Source organism: Mirounga leonina, unplaced genomic scaffold (assembly GCF_011800145.1).
Source record: "Mirounga leonina isolate KUSES-001 unplaced genomic scaffold, KU_Mleo_1.0 Mir_166, whole genome shotgun sequence".
Classification (NCBI taxonomy): Eukaryota; Metazoa; Chordata; class Mammalia; order Carnivora; family Phocidae; genus Mirounga; species Mirounga leonina.
This window is the reverse complement of record NW_023270418.1, coordinates 33,370,002-33,390,528: the sequence shown is the minus strand read 5'-3', so window position 1 is coordinate 33,390,528 and position 20,527 is coordinate 33,370,002. Positions and strand designations below refer to the sequence as shown.

At 44.7% G+C, this 20,527-nt stretch overlaps 1 protein-coding gene across 2 annotated transcripts in view; it reads left to right on the top strand.

Annotated features, from left to right (window-relative positions):
• Positions 1-17,322: 17,322 nt before the first annotated feature.
• Positions 17,323-20,527, top strand: part of KMT5B (lysine methyltransferase 5B) — a 36,918-nt gene continuing 33,713 nt past the window's right edge. The window contains exon 1 of one of the 2 annotated variants that reach the window (XM_035013445.1): positions 17,323-18,952. In XM_035013445.1, coding sequence (XP_034869336.1) covers positions 18,661-18,952 — 292 coding nt within the window. In that variant the 5' untranslated portion in view covers positions 17,323-18,660. The remainder of the gene's footprint in view (positions 18,953-20,527) is intronic. The other variant, XM_035013444.1, reaches the window with a different exon arrangement.

Sequence of the window (20,527 nt, the reverse complement as noted above, 5' to 3'; positions counted from 1 at the left end):
CCCGATCACGGCTGCCCATTGGAGAAGAGGGAAAACAGAGTCCCCCAGTGGGCGCCGCCGCCGGAAGGGAGCGGTAGCGGCCGCCGGGCGGCGCGGGGCCGGGCAGCGCCGGGGCGGCCCGCGGCCGCACGAGGGGAGCAGCCCCGCCGCTCGCGATTGGGGGACTCTGTTTTCCCTCTTCTCCAATGGGCAGCCGTGATCGGGCTCGCCCAATCTGCTACCTCTGCCGCGCTCCACTTGGGCTTGTTTTTGTTTGGGCTGGAGCCTCGTTCCAGGTCTCCTCCGGGGCCGGTCCCCCGCCCTGCCCGTCCCTCTCCTGACAGCGGTGCCTTCCTCGCCCCGGGCGCCCTCGGTCCCCGGCCGTCCTCGCGGAGTGGCGGTTGTCCTTCTGCGCACCCAGAGGGGATGGGTATCGGCGTCCCTCCCACCTGGCGGTCGGGAGGACCGTGTTTTCGTGGTGACGGCGGGATGCAACTTGCGAGAGTGGTGTAGAAGCACGTTGGACCGGAGAAATGGATTCTCTCTCTCTCTCTGGGCTCGTTCGACCCCGTTCAGGGGCTATCACTTCCGACCCGTTGAGTGGGGAAACTCGGATTACTAAGGAGGTGGACGTGTGTTCTTTGAAGATGATTTTTAGAAACCTGCTAAGTGAAATTCATCCTCGCGGGGAGGTCTTACGTAGAGTAGTGGGCAGATGAATTGATCACGGGCAGTGATCGTGACTTTTCATCAGGACCGTTTTAGATTTAAGGTACTTTAAACTTTATGAAAGTGTGGTGAGATGCGGTCGGAAGCCTGCTGTGTAGGATCGTCAGAGGAAGCATTTGCCAGCTGGAACTTTTTCCTGTAGTTTTTCATATCGAAAACACGGCTGTAACTTTTGGCGACTAGTAGTAAAAACAAGTATTTCGAAAAGGGTGGGGGAAATCATTTTGCCTGAAATAATTGCCGATAACTTGCATATACTGAAAAACGTATCTAAAGAGTTACTTGCTGTAGAAACAAGGTTACTTTGTAGCCGAACGTTTGGCAACTTGAAACGCAGGTGTGGCCCCGTCCCTGTCGGGGCTCCCTATATCCCAAGAGTAAAGTCCACAAACGCTTTAATCCCAGCATGTGGGGGAACTCCCGGCCCATTTTCCAGTTTTTAATCTCTAAACATTCTGCATTCTACTCTCCTTTTCCCGGGCTCTAGTGCAACGAGCTTCCCATGCCTGGCACCTTTTGGTCACATTCTGCCCAGCATTCCTAGCCACTCTCTGCCCCCTCCCCGGCCCCCCATCCTTCAGAAAGGTCCAGTGAGAAAGTTACCTGCAAAGACTGGCCCACTCTGGAGGATGCACACTTCCTCTGCGTTCCCTGAGCAGTTGTTACTTGGTTTTCTATTTGGTTATTTGCCCATCCCTTCAGCTTTCTTGTGAATTTGTTGGATTATTATTTATTTCCTCTGCCTGGAGCAGGTGCGGAGTAGGTGCTTACTAGGCATTTGATGAAAGTGAATTTGTTAATCTCCCAAGTTAATGGAGCTTCATAGCTTGTATTTAGTTTTTTGAAATATGTCCATTCTAATGTTACTTTAAAACGTTGTTATAAACAAAGCAACTTGGGGGCACCTGGGTGGCTCAGTCGTTAAGCGTCTGCCTTCGGCTCAGGTCATGATCCCAGGGTCCTGGGATTGAGCCCCGCATCTGGCTCCTTGCTCAGCGGGAAGCCTGCTTCTCCCTCTCCCACTCCCCCTGCTTGTGTTCCCTCTCTCACTGTGTGTCTTTCTGTCAAATAAAATCTTAAAAACAAAACAAAACAAAAGACAAAGCAACTTAGTTTGAGAGTGAAAGGAATATTATGGATACTTAGTCTTCAAGAGGAGGGCTCAATTTTGTACCCATGAACTTTGAAGCCAGACTCTTTCAAAGTCATTTCCAAGTGCCCTCTTGCCGGTGTGTTCATCTGTCTTCTCAGACACTGAACTGCTTTCTGTACTTGAACCAGATACCAGTGTGCATACTGGGGGGAAGTGGAGGAGGGTTGGGGGGTATAGCAGAATATGATGTGAAGGAAGTGGTCACAGGTTGTTTGTGTGTTCGAGCATAGAGTTTTGTGGGTGGGGATGTTGATGTGTCATTTTTCCCTTGGGTCATATAAATCTGGGATCGAATCTGATTTTTCTCTGTGTAGGACGTGAGTGGCCCAGTTGTGTTGCAAAGACATGCATGCCATCTGAACAGCTCCCCGTCCACAGAAATGTCCTTCCCATGGCTTATGAGAGCAGATCCTTTCAGATAAACCATGGGGATTCCATTATTTTATGCTCTTGCCTACCATATATGAGCTTTACTTTTTCTCCACTCACCAAAATCCTTCTTCATGGAGCAAGAGTTGCAGGCCTCTGTTATGTGTTAGCCCTAGAACACTGTGATTGTTGAGTTTTCCATGCAGGGACCCTATGTCCTTGCTCCACCATGACCCAGTGCTGGTTACATAGATACACTAAGTAAATGCAGGGAGAGAGCATGGGGTTCTAGTTCAGATACAGCTGTATGCAATAGAAAGACGTTTTCTATATAGGATGTAACTGAATTTTTTTAAAGATTTTATTTACTTATTTGTCAGAGAAAGAGCACAAGCAGGGGGAGCGGCAGTCAGAGAGGGAACTGATGCGGGACTCAATCCCAGGACCCTGGGATGATGATCTGAGCCGAAGGCAGATGCTTAACCGACTGAGCCACCCATGCGCCCTGTAACTGAATTTTTCAGTGTGATTTTTAGTTACTTTTTATTTGGGGGGCAAAAAGTTATTTTACTGACATGTCTTGGTATAGGAAATGGGTTTAATTGCTATAAGAAGCACAAGCTCAAATTATTAGAAGGTAAAATTAAAACTAGCTAATGCACTTTAAATTGTAATCATTAGGGTGTTCTAAACATTAGAACACAGTGATTTGAAAAGTAATTTCTTGGCTAGACTGCCAAGTTTGAACTCATAAAACTACTTTCTATTTGGAGCTCTTAAGTTTGAAATACGAGTTAAGTCCTGAAATTTTAATGGCTGAGTTCCTATGAACATGCTGTATAAGGAAGGGGTCCTAGCAAACAGTAGGAAATGAGTACCTGGGTCTTTGTCCAAAGGATTTTTAATGAGGGAAAGTTTAACAGCTTTCTTTAAATTCTTTTTACCAACTCTACATCATCCCCCCCCCCCCAAAAAAAAACCCTCTACAAATCTGTTTTTACTTTAGTTACTACTGCAGTCCCTTTTTCTCCCCCATAATTTGGTGTTTCCTAGAATATAGAAGTGTCGGCTGAGAGGAAAGGTCATGCCTGACCAGTATCTAACCCTGTATTTATTAATGTGATCTGAGTTTCTTTTTGTCCTAGTCAAATAAAAGAAAGCACTTGTCATTTACAAACATATTTTGATTTAACAGACATACTCCTAAATTTTAGTCATGCATGTCTTAATTTATCTGCATTACAGGATTTTACTATTTTAAAGGAATGTCATGGAGAGAATCTAGAATCTGTACAGGAAAGACTCAACCTTATTTTTGTAAAGCCATGTTAATGCCTAATGTTAGCTTTAAAAAAACAAAACAAAACACCTTTTCTTTTGACCCCTATATTGCTTGGAGACAGAGTGGATGTATTATCTTTATAGAGCTCGTGATGGAACCAGGAACCATTTGCATTCTAAAATATTCTCAAAAAAGGAGAAAAGAAGTCACTGATTTCCATAGCCATTGATGCTCGAAATTATGTTTTGCTTCACAGTTTTGCATCCATCGTGCCAAAGGGTTCCTGGGACCAGTTTGGTCACTCACTGCCTCTGGCTCCCACCTCTCCCAGCCAGATTTGGGGCTCTCTGATGTCTATGTGAGACAGACTCAAACCACACAGCCTTCTAGGCTTGTCTGTGATTATGACTACATTACGTATAATTCTGGAGCTGGATGAAGGACCACTGGAGTAAGAATCGATACCTGTGTTTCAGTCTGCTCTGTCATTATTTATGTAAGACATGGGTCCAAGCCTCAGCTTCTACAACTGAACTTTAATCTCTGTCTAAATTATATTTTATCATTTACACTTAATTACCACCCTGTTTTCTCACTTCTAAGAGCTATTTTAATATTTTGACATCTCTCTAATTGATATACGTGTTTCGTCTATGTATCCTATGTAGTTTTCCCTCCCTTTTTCTGAATTGGTGCTATAGCTTACTATCAGTTGGGTATTAGAATTGAGAGGCTAGCGTATATTAATGGCCCAAAAGCTTGATGGCTCCTACTTCTGTATGGCTCCTATTTGTCAGTTGCATCTCTACCAGATGTCTCTCTTTTTCTTTATCAGTAATAATACACTAAAGAAAAAGTAAATAGACCTAGGCAGCATCCCCTAGTGATAAGTCTTTTCATTTATGGGTGATGCACATGTGGCTCGAGTATTGGAGTAAAACCCAGACTTCAGTTTGAACACTAGGGTTTTAGACCCGGCCTTACCAGTGAGTAGCAGTTTGATTTCAGGGAAGCAGTTTTATTTCTGAGCTTTAGCCATCTCACGTGTAGTGATAATGCCTGTCTCACCGACCTCATAGGGTTGCCAAGCAGGTGAACCCTCAGTGGCGTGTCAGGTGAAACAAACACCTGTGTTTTTAACTTGAGCATCTTTATCAGAACTCCTTCCCAGCAGATCTCTGATGGTACTGGGATTGCCTCTCAGGTCTCAGGCAGAAAGTCCCTTCAGTGAAGGGTATCCTGCTTTCCACTCTGCACCCTTCTGCCCTGTTCTTCAGATAGCCAGTTTTCACAGACTTCCCTTTGGACTTGCAAGGTCTCCCACTCTAGTAGCCATGCCCGATTTTCCTGAAAGTCGACGTTCACATGCGCCCTCTAGTGGCCCGTGGACGCAACAATATTCCAGCACCACGAACAGTGCCCGGTGGCTCCCAGTAGGTTCTTGATAAATGTTGGATTCTAGGTCTGCAGAATGATTCATTTTGTCTGTCTGATTTGTGGAACAAGGTTGCAGTAGCTGATACAGTGTAATGATCTCTGAGGAGTATTTTTATTTTCAAGGAAATGCCTATGTTGCATGATGTGGAGGGATATATATATTTTTAGCAACAAAACCAACCTACTCTTAGGAAGATGGAGTCCCCCCCCCCCCACTGAAGAGTAAAGGGGGGTTTGATCCTTCAGCCAGTGAACCAGTGGAGTCTAGGGCTAGAGAGGCCATATGGAAACCTTCTCTCTCTCCTTCAAAAGAGAAACAAAAACACACCTCACTCAGGGTCCAAGAGGATTTAGACAAAGCCAGTTGCGTCAGAAAATATTTGTTTGATGGAAATAGATGCTAGGAGTGTTTTTGATACCCGTCCCCCCCAAAAGTGGGGGTGATTTTTTTTCTATATTTGTGCTTTTTATTTCTTTTCCCTGGTCACCCAGTGTAAAGTCTGTTCCCACATGATTCTCTCTGACATTCTATTTGTTTCCTTTAAAGCTCTTACCAGAATTTGTAGTTTCATACTTAACTGGGTTGTTTCTTTTCCCACGCTATCCTCTGAGCTCCGTGAAATTAGGAACCATGCCACTTTTGTTCTAGGGTCTTACTCTTCAAATATGGAGCAAAGTATGTTTAAAATTGTGTTTGTGTCAGGATTGTATTGCTTTCTTCATAGTGTCCAGAGTGTACAGGCCCTCAACCCAACCCCGGCTTAATTTGTTTCTAATTCTCTAAGGCTTGTTCTCATTTGTTTTTGTTTTTTTTTTAAAGATTTTATTTATTTACTCATGAGAGACAGAGAGAGAGAGAGAGGCAGAGGGAGAAGCAGGCTCCCCGCGGAGCAGGGAGCCCGATGCGGGACTCGATCCCAGGACCCTGGGATCATGACCTGAGCCGAAGGCAGACGCTTAACCGACTGAGCCACCCAGGCGTCCCATTTGTAAAAGGGGGGTGTATGTTACTGTACACGTTGACTACTTTGACTGTATATAAAGTACACGTGAGAGAATATGTTTTGTTCCGTGTTAACATACATTGAACGTACAGTGTATGGTTAAAGGGCTGTGATGGGGGTAAATGGCAGGATGCACGTAAGGGCGCTGGCACAGTTCTGGAATGCTGGCAGGAGCGATATTGTGAAAATGGTGCCTGGGACCCAAGAACTCAGCTGTCTCTCTGTCGTGCCCAGGACTGCCAGGTTGCCCCTGCCGCACCCAGGTCTCTATTCCTGTCTTGAGCAGACGTTTCCTTAGCTGTGGGTTGGACTTCACAGCGCTTACCCGTCTGCAGGACCTCCGTCTCTCTCCCTGTGCGTGCCTCTTGCCCAATGTATTTCCTTCTCTCTTCCCTCCCCCCTTTTCCTTCCACTAACTGCCGGTGAGAAAGCTCAACATTTTTTTTTTCCTTTGGTTTCGTGTATGGGTAGCATATTATCTTGTCAGGAGTGAATTACTTTGGGCAGGCAGGGATTCCTGAGCCTGTTTGTTTTAATCTAAGACTTTGCTCTGCAGTTCTGTGATTCTTTGAATTGAGATGATGTTGAAACACTTGGTAAACTGTAAAGTCTTTTTGTTAGTGTTGCTCTCTTCACAGCCCCCACTTCTCTCCTGAGTTCTGATGTCTTATGACAACTTCACCTGGGTTGTGACCCCCCTCCTCAAATTCAGCACATTTAATCTTTCTCATCTTTCCTGCAAACCTGTTCCTTCTGTAGCTCAGTTCATGGCAATCTTGCAGTCTCCGCAGCTAGAGAATTCTGACCCATCTTAAATGCCTTTCTGTCCCTCACACCTGTGTCTAATTTGTTACTAAGTCTTGCCAGCCTTCTATTTGAAACACGGGAGCTTTCCTCCCTCTTCCCCCGTCCCTGTCCGCTGCTACTGTTGCATTCGAGCTTCTCTCTACCTCCAGCCACATGCTTTTTTCACCAGTAGGATCCCTTCTAGAGTACAAGTGAGCAAATTCTGCCACCTTCCGTCTGTATAACCAAGGAAAAAAAAAAAGTACATACTTTACAGGATGTGAGAATTAAACGGCAAATGAATGGAGGAGCTATTATTTATTGTTGTTTTAAAAGTGGAGTTACAGGGGCGCCTGGGTGGCTCAGTCGTTAAGCGTCTGCCTTCGGCTCAGGTCATGATCCCAGGGTCCTGGGATCCAGCCCCGCATCAGGCTCCCTGCTCTGCGGGAAGCCTGCTTCTCCCTCTCCCACTCCCCCTGCTTGTGTTCCCTCTCTCACTGTCTCTCTCTCTGTCAAATAAATAAATAAAAAATCTTTAAAAAAAAAAAAAAAAGTGGAGTTATAATGGGGCACCCGGCTGGTGCAGTCAATGGAGTGTGAGACTCTTGATCTGGGGGTTGTGAGTTCAAGCCCCACGCTGGGTGTAGAGATTATTTAAAATCTTAAAAAACAAAGAACAAAAAACAGTGGAGTTACAGTAAGAAAAAAAAAATCTTACCAGAAACACAACAGGCTAACTTCCACTGTAACAAAATCTGTAATCCCCCCGGATGTTGATGTGTGAGATGTAGTTTGGTATGATTTTTAATTCTACATTGTTGCCAGAAGCCACATTCCTTCTCTTAAGGAGCAGTAGGAAAAACAAAGCTGGTCTTGGGTCTTTCTCATAAATTAGCACCCCAGTCCTTTTATTTTCTTGAAAATAATGTGCTCTTTTTAATGGAAATGGTGATGTGATTTCTTGGGAGAGTTATGGTAGGATAAGGAATCGAGGGGAAGTTTTGTGAATAATGCATCATTGTATCTGACCCTCTGTTTCTGCCTTCATTACTTGAAAAGAGGGGACAGTTGGAGATCTTCACGAGCTATTTCTGCTCGTTTGATCCGTGTGCCAAACCGAGGAGGTAGGCCATATTTTCATTTTACTTACGACGCATTTGTGAGGTTAAAGGACTTGTCCATAGCTGCACTGCTAGAGAGTAATGAATGGGGTCAGAGTGGAACTTAGGTGCATGGACTCCATCCAGAGCACCATTCTGAACCCTGTGTGCGCTGCCTCCTGCAAAGTCTGTCAGGTGACAGACTTAGTCTTGGCCTTTAAAACCCGGCCCAAGAATCAGCTTTTGCAAGTTTTTCCTCACCCAGGTCTTTGCCCCGGTAAGAATGGATTGTTCTTTGTTCTGCTTACCTCGCCCCTTCTGAGGAACTGTGGGCCGTACTTACAGACTTTTGACACTAGGTGGCATCTGTTCATAGAAAAGTAAAATGCTGTGTGGGTCTCAGGGAGGAGTAACAAAGGAAGCATCCTTGATTTTATTTATAGGCACTACTAGGTAAGCAGATGGATCAGATGTGGCGAGATGGGGAAGCAAGTTGTTTTGTTTTTGCAGGATTTCTCCCAACAGCCACATCAGCTAAAACCTTTATTTTGGAAATACCTACCAAGACAATTGAAGACACAAATCATTCTCATATCAAATCCTTTGTTGTGATACGTATTGGATGAATATTGGGTATTACTGGGTAAATAAGGAACCATGAATTAATATTTTCTTGTCCTGAGGCATTGGGGGGGGAGTTTATTTATTTTTTATTTATTTATTTATTTTTTGTTAAAGATTTATTTATTTATTTATTTGAGAGAGAGAGAATGAGAGACAGCACGAGAGGGAAGAGGGCAGAGGGAGAAGCAGACCCCCTGCTGAGCAGGGAGCCCGATGTGGGACTCGATCCCGGGACTCCAGGATCATGACCTGAGCCGAAGGCAGTCGCTTAACCGACTGAGCCACTCAGGAGCCCGGGGGGGAGTTTATTACATACCCAGTTGCAGGTCAGCAGGCTTAAGTGTTGTAATATCTAATTGTGGACTTACCAGTAGTGTATGTTTTGCTGTTTCAGATGTTCTGCTAAATGAAAAATCCTAGCTAAGAATTTTAGTTTTCATTTTTATTGTAAAATTTTTACATTAACAGAAAAATGTTCAATTGTAACACTTCTGTGGAGGGTCTTGGTTGTCTGGGGTTAAAGCAATTAAATGTGTAATTGACATGCTAGCTTTATCTTCAAAATCCATACAGCTCTCCCTGTAGCCGTGACTCACACTTGCAGTTGAAGGGGGACAATGGCCTTTTTTAAAAGTATATTTAAAACAACTTTTCAAAGGCCTTTAAGAGTTTTTCCTGTGAATTTTATGTGTTTTGGGGTCTGGTAACTGTAAAGCATTTTCACTTTGGTTTATTTTGTCATGGTCTGTATTAGTTGCCTGTGGCTGCTGTGACAAATTTCCACCAGAGGCTCACCATCTGTTTCAATGGGCCAAAGTCACGGTGTGTTAGCGCTCCCCCTGGAGGCCGTAGGAGAGAATCCGTTCCTTGCCTCTGCCAGCTTCTGCGTGGCGTTCCTCTGCTGGTGGCCAGGTCACTGTAGTCCTCGCCTCTCCTCCTCTTGGGTGTGTGGTGTCAGCTCCCTCTGCCGCTCTCGTAAGGCCTCTTGCGATAGCATTTAGAGCCTGCTCAGATAACCTGTGTCATCTCAAAATCCGTAATTTGAATCACCTCTCCGAAGGCCCTTTTCCTTATAAGCTAATATTCACGGGTTCCACATTAGAACCTGATACCTTTGGGGACCATTTTTCAGCCCTTTGGAGCAGTTAGCACAACCAGTTCAGCATGATAAATAGTGCTGGCTCTGGCCATGCTTTTATCTTGGATTTTATCTTGATCTAGCCATATCTTACTATGCATTGTGGGAAACTGCTCTGAGTCAGGTGCCATCTCTTGCCTGGGTCGGCTGGGGCTTTGCCACCTGAGGCCGCTTGGGGAGGCTGTTAAATTGGCTGAAGCAAAATGCTTGATGAGTTTGACTCTACCAAAGCTGGAAAAGGAAGCAGCAACGATACTTAAGTCATCTAACTTCTCAAATGACACGTCATTCTGACAATATTTATAGGAGCATAGGAGCAGGTTGTAAGGTTACAGGTGTGATCATGAATTCACGGTTGTCTTCTAACAAACTGGCAGGTAACGGTCTTGTCAAAGTGTATTACAGTCTTACTGTATTATAATGTGGAATATTGACCACAGGTGCTTCTGATAGCTTCATGGGGCTTCTTATATTGGCCTGAGAGTATGAATTATTGTTCTAGGATTCCATGAAGCCTTGAATATATATTGATTACAGATGGATTTGGAATAACCATTGATAAAGACTAATTTGTTTCCTTGATCTATTATTGTAGAGCCTTTTGTAACTTCAGATTTAAGAGAAAGAACTAATCACCAGTTGGGCTCACATGTAGCAGTTAGGTTTGTGACTAGAGGGGGGATGTGATATGATGGACCTCTGGTCTGTTGGGCCTTGTGCTAGGTTCCAGTGATATGAAAGTGTACCTTAGCTAGCGTGCACTGCAGTGGGGAAGCCAAGTATTACCAAGTTATTACATAAGAAGTAAGTACAGTTGTACTAAGCGCCATGAAAGAGAAAGCGTATAACAAGGCAGTCTATGGGATGGAGGGCTGGGGTTGGGGGCGGGGGCTGGTGGGCAGCTTGACAGCATCCCAAGTACAAAGGCCCTGTGTAGGGAACGCGCCTAGCAAACTAGCAGGATGAGAACTGGGCTGTGTCTGGAGTTGTAGCCGGAGTGAGGGGAGAGGGGGCAGGGCTGCGTCATGCAAGACCTTCATAGGCACCGGCAAGGTAAGTTCTGTTAATGGTGGTTCATAACGATTTCCAAATACTTTTGTTTTTGCTATTGCATGTAGGCCTGGCGTGTGAGCCTAGAATGGAAATCGGACATTGTTGGCACTGACCCTAGTCTGTGCGGTCACTCCTGGTCCAGTGTGGGCGCTTTTGTTCCTTTGGGGTGTGTGTGTTTGCTTTTTGTCTCCTCTTTGGATAGTGCTTTCTTTTATTTTTATGCTCTTTATTTGTGTTTGTCTTCCTTGTGCTTATTTTAAATACAAAGCTCCGGGGAGTCTGGGATTGTGGCACTTGAACATCACAGAGTCAGTCCACAAGCAAAGGCATCAGAAACGTGTGGAAGTATTTCAGTGACATGTGACTTACCTGATGTTGAATTCCTGTATTTAAAGTTTTAGAAATTGGCTTTAACTTACATGCATAAGAATGATGAAGGATTTTTGTGATGTCTGTTTTATTTTCCTTTTTATATGTTTAAATTTTTATTATAAAAGTAATACATGCTCATTTTGAAAAGTTGAACCTTGTGAAAAATATACCATGTAACAAAAAAATTGGGGCGCCTGGGTGGCTCAGTCATTGGGCATCTGCCTTCGGCTCGGGTCATGATCCCAGGGTCCTGGGATCGAGCCCGCATCAGGCTCCCTGCTCTGCGGGAGGCCTGCTTCTCCCTCTCCCACTCCCCCCTGCTTGTGTTCCCTCTCTCGCTGTCTCTGTCAAATAAATAAAATCTTTAAAAAAAAATTGCTCGTGATCTCATTCTCCAGAGATAATACTGTTAACCATTTGGTGTTTTGAATTGTTTTCTCAGCATATTGTAGCTGAATCACTTGAAAAGTGTTTGCTCTGCTTTTTCTCGGTGAAGTTTTCCAAAAGTCCTCCAGCAAGCTGGAGTCTGCTTTTTAAAAATGTGTGTTACGTTCTCAACCCCTTGGGACTTGTTTCTTTGTCACTGGATAACTTCTCCATGATAAACTGAGATAAGTTCAACATGTAAACTGGTTAGAGAATTCTTGGTAATATTGCAGGAATTATATGAAAATTCTTGATTCTTTTAGAATCAGTGTTTTCATTTTTCTGACACAGTTTTTAAAATCCTGGTTTGTGTTTAAGACATACAGCAGGAAATGTCCAAAAGCTTTAAGTAGGAAAGGATTGTACCAGAGTTTTCAAATTGGGCATGAGCAGTTAAGTCTAAAGTCACTAAACAGTTTATAACCCCGTGTGTCCACAAAGGGGCAGTGGAAGGAGAGAAGGTCATTGACATTTGTCCAGGATCTGTCACTGCTGGGAACGGTACAGGGTACTTGACAGGAACCAAACAACTCTGTGCTTTCCTTTGAAAATTTTTCAAGTGTCAGAAGGTTTTTTGTTTGGTGGTTTTTTTCTAATTATAAATAGTAAACATTTGGGGCAGGAATTTTTTTAGTGTTAATCCCGTTCCCCCCAAGACGAGGAATGTTGTTGGTGATTTGGGACGGGTGGGGGTGGCGTGCGCCTGTGTGCCTCTTACCGTAGTGGTATTATGGTATCAAGTTTCCTCATCTATTTTTTAAGATTTTTTATTTTTAAGTAATCTCTGTACCCGATGTGGGGCTCTAACTCACGACCCCGAGATCAAGAGTCACATGCTCCACTGATTGAGCCCGCCAGGCGCCCCTAAAAAGTTTCCTCTTTAAGTGCAACTCTTAGTTTAGCGGTTTTCAAATACATTTTGTATTATCACGAATTGCCTGCCTTTTTCAAAACTTATGTTTAAGGGGCGCCTGGGTGGCTCAGATGGTTAAGTGTCTGCCTTCAGCTCGTGTCTTGATCCCGGGGTCCTGGGATCGAGCCCCGCATCGGGCTCCCTGCTCGGTGGGCAGCCTGCTTCTCCCTCTCCCTCTGCCTCTCTTCCTGCTCATGCGCGCTCTGTCTGTATCTCTGTGTCTCAAGTGAATAAATAAAATCTTTTAAAAAATAAATAAAATTTATGTTTGATAGTAGAATCTGAAGTAGGTGCTTCCTTCCCCACGTGTTGGCCCAGTGAAGCCCCGTGAGGTGAATCCCCCTTTCCTGTTGACTTCAGACCGGGTGAGCCTCGGGGGCCTGGTGCTGCCTGGCCCGGAGCATTGGCACAACTGTGTTTCCTTAGAGCCCGCTCGCATCATTCTTGTGAACACCCATAAAAATAGAGGGAGCAGAGCCTTGCACAGTGCTCTCAGGAACTCCGCCCTGTTACACTCAGATGGTCTTTCTCACTCCAATAGAAAACTACCCTGTTTTTTAAAAAACTTTTTTTTTAAGATTTTATTTATTTTATTTGAGAAAGAGAGCAAGCAAGAGGGCCCAAGCACGGGGAGTGGCAGAGGGAGAGGGAGAAGCAGGCTCTCCGCGGAGCAGGGAGCCTGATGTGGGACTCCGTCCCCCAGAAAAAAACTTAATTTTTTTTTTAAAGAAAAATCCTGAAGGGGTGCTATTCTCAAATTAACCCCTTCCCATCATCCCATTCTCTGAGTTTAATTTACATGTGTCCTTCAGTCATGTGCAATTTTCTCCTCTCATTTGAAACAAATGACCTAGAACTTAGGACTCTTTCTGTTCGTTATTCCTTACGTTCCCCTCTGCCATCTGACTCTTTCCCCACAAGCCCATGTTTCAAGACTCACGTCCATTTTAGAAGTTCTCTGTCGTTTCTGAGAGGGGCTCTCAGATCGTCAGTGGCCCATCCTGCCCGTGAGTCTCAGTTCCTGAGAGAGAGCTTTGCCTTGTGAGCATCTGCAGCCTGTGCCTGAGTGGGTCACTCCTTCCTGAAGCACTGATCCCTTGTTTGCTCTTGCTTCTCCTCCCTCCCTCCCTAGTTGCCCCTTTCAGTATCCTTTGCTGCTAGCCCCTCGTCTGGAGGGCTGCCCCCTCTGTCCTTAGACTTCTTTCATCTGTACTCACCCCCCAGGTGATTTCCTGTCCCATTAGTGCTCTGACCAGCCTGACCGGTACTCCAGGCCCTTGTATCCCGAGGCCCATTCGGCGTCTCTGCTTGGTCTCTGCTGGGCATCTCACACATGACCGAAACCAAACTCCTGTGCCCCAACCCCTGCCAAAACCTGAGCTTCCTGTGGTCTTTGCCACCTCTGTAAAAAGCGTCCTTCAGTTCGGAGGCATATTAGAGTCCTCTTTCTTTCACAGATCCTGTCTATCCTCGAACCTTCAGAAGAGATCTCGAAACCAGCTACTTCTCACCACCTGTGCTGCTCCAGCCCCCCACCCAGTATCCTCCGGTTCATTGCAGTAGCCTCGTAACTGGTGTTTTCTCTCATGTCCCCCAGTTACTTGTAGTGGCATTAAATTTGCTTTTTTTTAAAGCATTTATTTGTGAGCTTTTCTCCACGTAGCAAGCAGCTAAGTGTGGGCCTTTAAAATGGTAACTTGAACCACGTCATTCCTGCTTTCCATCTCCCTGAGAGTTCATGCCCAAGTCTCAGCAGTGGCTTGGAGGCCCTCTGTTACATGTGCCAGTGGCCCGTCTGACCTCCCTTCTGCCCCTGCCCCACTCACCCCACCACAGCCACACTAGGCACCATGCTGGTCCTCTGCACACCCGTTGCTTTTCTCCCCCAGCTTTGTGCTTGCCCTTTGCTGGTGCATGCTCCCCATTGCTGCCTGGCATCCCCCCCCCACCTTGCACCACCTGAAGCACTCCCTGCCACTTACAGACTGCTTTATTTTCTCCAAGGTGCTGGCGTGGATGTGTTAACTTATTATTTCCTAGAGATTTCTTCATTAGAATATAAGCACATATGAGGGCAGAAACCTGTTTTTGTTTTTTGCTGTATCCTCAGGGCCTGGAACAGGAATATAGTAGATGTCTAATAATTTTCCTGATATTTTTACACACCCTTGAACCCCCCCGTGCAGTCAAAATTCTACAAACAACTTTGGACTCCTTAGAAACTTAACTATTAGCCTACTGTTGACCAGAAGCCTTTGAGACAAAATAAATGGTTAACACAAATTTTGTATGTTACATGTATTATACACTGTATTCTTACAATAATGTAAAGCTACAGAAGATGTTATTAAGAAAATCATAAGGAAGAGAAAATACATCTATAGTGCTATACTGTATTAAAAAAATTTCGGAGCACCTGGATGGCTCAGCTGTTAAGCATCTGCCTCAGGCTCAGGTCATGATCCCGGGGTCCTGGGATCGAGCCCCGCATCGGGCTCCCTGCTCGGCCGGAAGCCTGCTTCTCTCTCTCCCACTCCGCCTGTTTGTGTTCCCTCTCTCGCTGTCTCTCTCTCTGTCAAATAAACAAATAAGATTTTAAAGAAAAAAAAAATTTTTTTTTTTTCTACAAAGAAGTGGACGCTCACCGTTCAAACCCGTGTTGTTCAAGGGTCAACTGTATTGGGAAATCCTAACAGAGAAAGATTTGTAGTTGTTACGCCATTTAAGGAGTGGCCAGTACTCCTTTCTTAAAATTTTTTCCTTCCAATTTTGGGATAAATTGCAGGTGATTTTTACTTCTAAATATAGTTAGTGGCCAGTTAGCTCAGACACTGTCAACCAAGCCAAGACCATGGTGGTGTTTCTGTGTGAGCCATCTGTGTCCCAGTCCAGAGAGACGGCACCTTGCTTCTGTTGGGAGTGGGACCTCCGTGGGAGCTGTGAAACCTTTAGGCTTTGCTAGCCACCCAGTGTCCTCAACTTCTGTTTCTCCACAGTCTACTGCAGTATCAGCTGTGTTAGCCTTTGAAATTCCATCTCCACCTTTAATATGTAAGTACTCTTTCAGCTTGTGGTCTTACAGGAAAACCATGCCAACAAGAACAGATTCCACACTCAGGAGGGCAGAACAATCAATGACCAGAGAATTAGTAGAGTGTATATTCATTTTGAGCTAGAAATTTATTATTTTTTTAAGATTTTATTTGTTTGAGAGAGCGAGTACGAGCAGGAGGAGGGGCAGAGAGAGAGGGAGAAGCAGGCTCCCCGCTGAGCAGGGAGCCCGACGCGGGGCTCCATCCCAAGACCCCAGGATCATGACCCGAGCCGAAGGCAGACCGTTAACTGCCTGAGCCACCCAGGCGCCCCTTGAGCTAGAAATTCATAAGTAGCTCCCAAATTTCTGATGGTTTCACTAGAACTGGTTTTACAAAATAATTCATTTGTGAACATAAGTAAAGTTTTTTGTCTCGATGACAACCGTTGTTATCTGGACAAGTGGAGAGTATTGGAGCCTCCGTTAGAATATATCCAGACATGTGCAGTGTATTCATACTAGTGAAATTCAGCTTTCACTTTCTCTTATTGACAGAGTGATACCTTAGTACTTAAGTTCAAACAAAATAGTATCAGTTGACTGCAGTATAAATGAGACTAAAGGTTATGAGTTTGCTCCAGTTTGGATCGATCATTAATCTTCAATTTAGTTGAAATTATGTATAAGTTAGAGTGGATCTCAGTCTCTGTTCCATGAACTGAGCTGAAGTGTGCTACTCACATGATTTATTGGTGAACTTTCCTAATTCTCAGGGAAAAAACTGGGTCAATAGGTATAATATCCTCAGATTAAAATTTTGGCATCTGTTCTTTGCCCCAACAAATGATCAAGTGAATGAGTAAGTAACTGAGAACAATAGTCCTCACACTGGAGTTTACTTCAGAACCATGTGGGGGGCTTTACTAAGGACAAGTTGCTGGGCTTCATCCTGGGTTTTCTGCTTTTTATCTCTGAGTGAGAATCGGGGTTGGGATTCAGGATTCTCTGTGGAGAGATAACTTGCTATTTCTTTTCTCTCTTAATTCTCTCTTAATTGCTCTTTTCTGTTCCATGTGGTTCTATTTTATGTCTCACCGTTGAAGGGTATTAGGACTCCTGAGTCCTGAAAACACATTCTTCAGTCATGCTCCATAAACTGTGTGTTCTAGGAGGGCATTCTTGAGATGGACTTCCTAAAGGACCAAAAGCACTTTACCTTCTCCTTCTTGTTCTTTTCCTCTGAAGGTGCAGAACTAGGGCGTGAAGCAGAAGGCAGAAGGGCAGGTGGTAGGGGGGTTGCTGTCCATAGTGGCCGTGATTCCTGCCATGTCTTTGCGCGGGCGGGGGCTTCACTCACTGCCTTTAACAGCAGAGGCACCTTGAGAAAGAAGAGGACTTGAAGAGATCAGGTTATATCTTTAGTATTTTACAGTTTAAAACAATACAGAAAGTAGTTGCGGGGCGCCTGGGTGGCTTAGCCGGTTAAGCGTCTACTCTTGGTTTTGGCTCAGGTCATGATCTCAGGATCGTGGGAATGAGCCCCGCGTTGGGCTCTGCGCTCAGCAGGGAGTCTGCTTTGGAACCTCTCTCTCCCTTTGTCCTTCCCCCGACTTGCACATGTGCACGCATCTCTAAAATAAATAAGGATTTTTAAAAAATTAATGTTTTGTATTTTTGTTGGGTATCATTAGAGTTATGACCAGGTGTACATTTCTAGAAGTACTCCAAAGTAATGTATCATTTGTGTTTTGTTTTTTTTGTTTTTGTTTTTTTTTAAAGATTTTATTTATTTATTTGAGACAGACAGAATGAGAGACAGAGAGCATGAGAAGGAGGAAGGTCAGAGGGAGAAGCAGACTCCCTGCCGAGTGGGGAGCCCGATGCGGGACTCGATCCAGGGACTCCAGGATCATGACCTGAGCCGAAGGCAGTCGCTTAACCAACTGAGCCAGCCAGGCGCCCCTGTTTTTTAAAAAATAAGGGAAATTGGCCTTTGTATGGGGTAGTGAGAGAGCCTCAGGCAGCAGTGCTGGGTTCTCCTCATTCTGCCGCAGCCCGATGGTGTGGCCTGGGCCATGGGACCTCTCAGCCTCTGTGGTGGTGGTTCCATCTGCAAATCGAAGGAGCTGTACTAGGGTCTTAAAGCCCCTTTAGCTCTGAAGTTCTGTGTGTTTGCACTTTTATCCTGAAACTCTTTTAGTCTGATTTATAATAAAGCATAATTCCATAATGAGGTGATGCCATGGACATCCCTATTCTCGTTCCATTACCAGCAAAATGTAACCTGTTATACCCTTACTTGCAAAGGTCCTTATAAATTACAAGCATCCCTCAGTATCCAAATCATTCAGTTCCCAAATTCAGCGAATTAAAATTCAGACGGTGAAGGATAGCTCTGTATTAGTAAATGTAATTTCTCAGTTTTCGTTGCTGTTGTAAAGGCAGACATTTCATGATGGGCCATACTTTGATATTTGAGTATCAGTCTCTGAAGAACCTTGACCGTTGACTTTAAATTAACAACAAAAAACAAAGCTGTTGTGGACAAAGCTTAACTTAGATACTTTTTCTTAAGCTCTCCTCATAACGGAAGAGAGAACTTCCTGGTAGTTTACTCACAGTTAAAGTGCTGTTACCAAAACATGTCATTTGAGCAGATTGTTGAGGTGTACCTAAATGCCGACGTAACAAGGTGCAGAGTGAATCTTACTGGTAACTGAAAGGTCAGTACTTATGGAGCGTTTACTATTTACCAGTCTCTGTGCACAGCACAAGCAATGTGCACGGCAGAGTGAGCTCCCCTCAGAGTCTGGGGGTGCCGGAGACCTCAGCATGACACCGGATGGCTTGGGGCACCAAGTGGTCTTTAAAGAGTGGAAATGTTAGTTACTAAATCACCTCCCCCCCACCAAAAAAAAGGCTTTATGACATACAGAGGGGTGGGGTTCGGTCCTTGGCTGCCACCTTCCTCATGGCTGCCAGGGAGTCGCTCAGCTCCTGTCTTTTCCTCGTGGCACAGATGTGTGGCCCCACCTTTTCCTCAATGAGCTTGAGGGTGCGCTTGTCCTTGGAGACCTTGAGCAGCGCTGTGGCACACCTTGGATCTGCTCTGCACGGACTTGGTGTGCTTGGTGGGGTGCCCACGGCGGCGGCTGGGCCTTGGCTGCTCCCATTCTTCCCTCCTTGTGGCCCTGCTGCTCCTCCACGGCTCCCAGCACCAAAGAGTTAATACTTTATATCTTTCTCAAGGGCCCGGGTAGTATGGTCTTTTATGTATTTACCTCCCGGTTTTGTTTTCTATATTTTGTTTCTGTCAGGAGAGAACGTTGGGATTATTCTCTGAGCTATCTGAAGAGAGCGACTCAATGCACCTGGGTCAGGCGGTCTGTGGGCATGAAGTGGTTGGGAGAATCCAAGAACATGGTGGTGAATGGCAGGCGGAGTGGAGGCAAGTTGTCTAATGACCATCAGCAGAGTCCATCAAAATTGCAGCACGCGGGGAAGGAGGCCACGAAGGCTGGCAAACACGCAGTTGAGAGGAGGTCAAGCAGATGTATGTACACAGCGCAACTGTCCTTTTCATTGTGATCTGGCCGGTAATTCCTTGCGGCTTGTAACATATATTCTGTCTCTGTTGTTTTCAGAACACTTGTTCATGTTCTCACAGTTAACTGGGGTTTTTTTTACCCTTTCAAAGTTATAACAGTTCTTATTCTCATCTGATGTGCATACCTCTAGTTTAATGCTTAATACGATAACTATAATTATGCCCTTATATCCATGACCTAAGTTATATTTTGTAGAATGTATACCTGAGTGCTTAATCTGTTCTATAAAAAAATATTAAAGTGCTGCCACTGGATTTCCTATAAGTTCAAATCATATTTTTTACATCTGATGTGAGTGTAAGTATGTCTTTCTTTGAAAACTTAGCAACATGAATAATCAAGTCATCTCTACAGGAGAAGTGGAATTTAGGGCAGCTTCCCAAATTGTTGCCCTATTTTTACGGGGTGAACAGTCGTGTATCCTGACACTGGAGCACTGGTGATAATGAGTTACTTTTTTACCTTGCTACCTCTTGGTGAGAAGGAGGCTACTGTTAAGAGTTCAGGAAGTAGTTTTTTTGAGAGCAGGAAAGTGCCCCAGGGTAAGTGTGAACCTAAGTAGGCAGCTACATGAAGATATCCAACCGCGTACGGCCATGTTGAGGAGGATAGCTTTCTAAGTTTTTGCTTCTCCTGAGGTTAATTTAGCCCCCCTACAGAATAGTTTTAGTTTATGTTGCAGTTTCCCTGCCCTGAGTAGAGTTGGATTTTCCTGGGACTTGCAGCAGTTTCACATAGATTGCACCAGTTCCAACTGATTATCTTCCTACTGTTTAGAGGTTCATGCAGTTTATTGGGCCCAGGGCGCTTAACATTTCCATATCAGCACAGGTCACTGTTTCTGTAAAAAACTAGGCAGAAAGCCCTGCTTGGGATAGGAGTTAGAGAGAGAGCCCAAGACTGAATAGATTCTCCTCCTCACGGACACCTGCTCACCCCGGAGCATGTGATGGGAACCTGAAGGAAATGAGAAATTAGTGACCGTAGCAGGTGGTATTGGCTCTGGTCAGTAAATTAGGCAACTTTTTTTTGGTTGTTTTTGTTTGTTTGTTTGTTTTTTCAAATGGCTGTTGGCCTCCTTTTGTGCATGATAGAGCAAAAGGTCTTAATTAGTTTAATTGTTGGAGGTACATAATAATGTAGAAAATGATCGTTACATGTGCTACAGTTTGCCAAGAGTAGACCGATTCTGAGGACAGGCTGGGAAAATCCAGCGAGTGTGAAGATGGACAGCGTCACATTGAATGTCACTAGACAAGAATGGTACAAAGTGAGAGCCGACAATGAAGCAAAACAAAGTTGTGCTCCATCCTCAGTAACTACAGTGACTTCACCTAACAGCAGAGCCTCAAAGTACGTGATACAGAAATGGACAAAACTGAAGGGAGAAATAGACAACTCAACAGTAATTTGGAGACTTCAGTTTCCCACTTTCATAATGAATTGAACAACTATGCAAAAGATCAATGGGGAAGAAAGACTTAAAGAGTACCCTAAACTAGTTCTTCCTGATGGACATC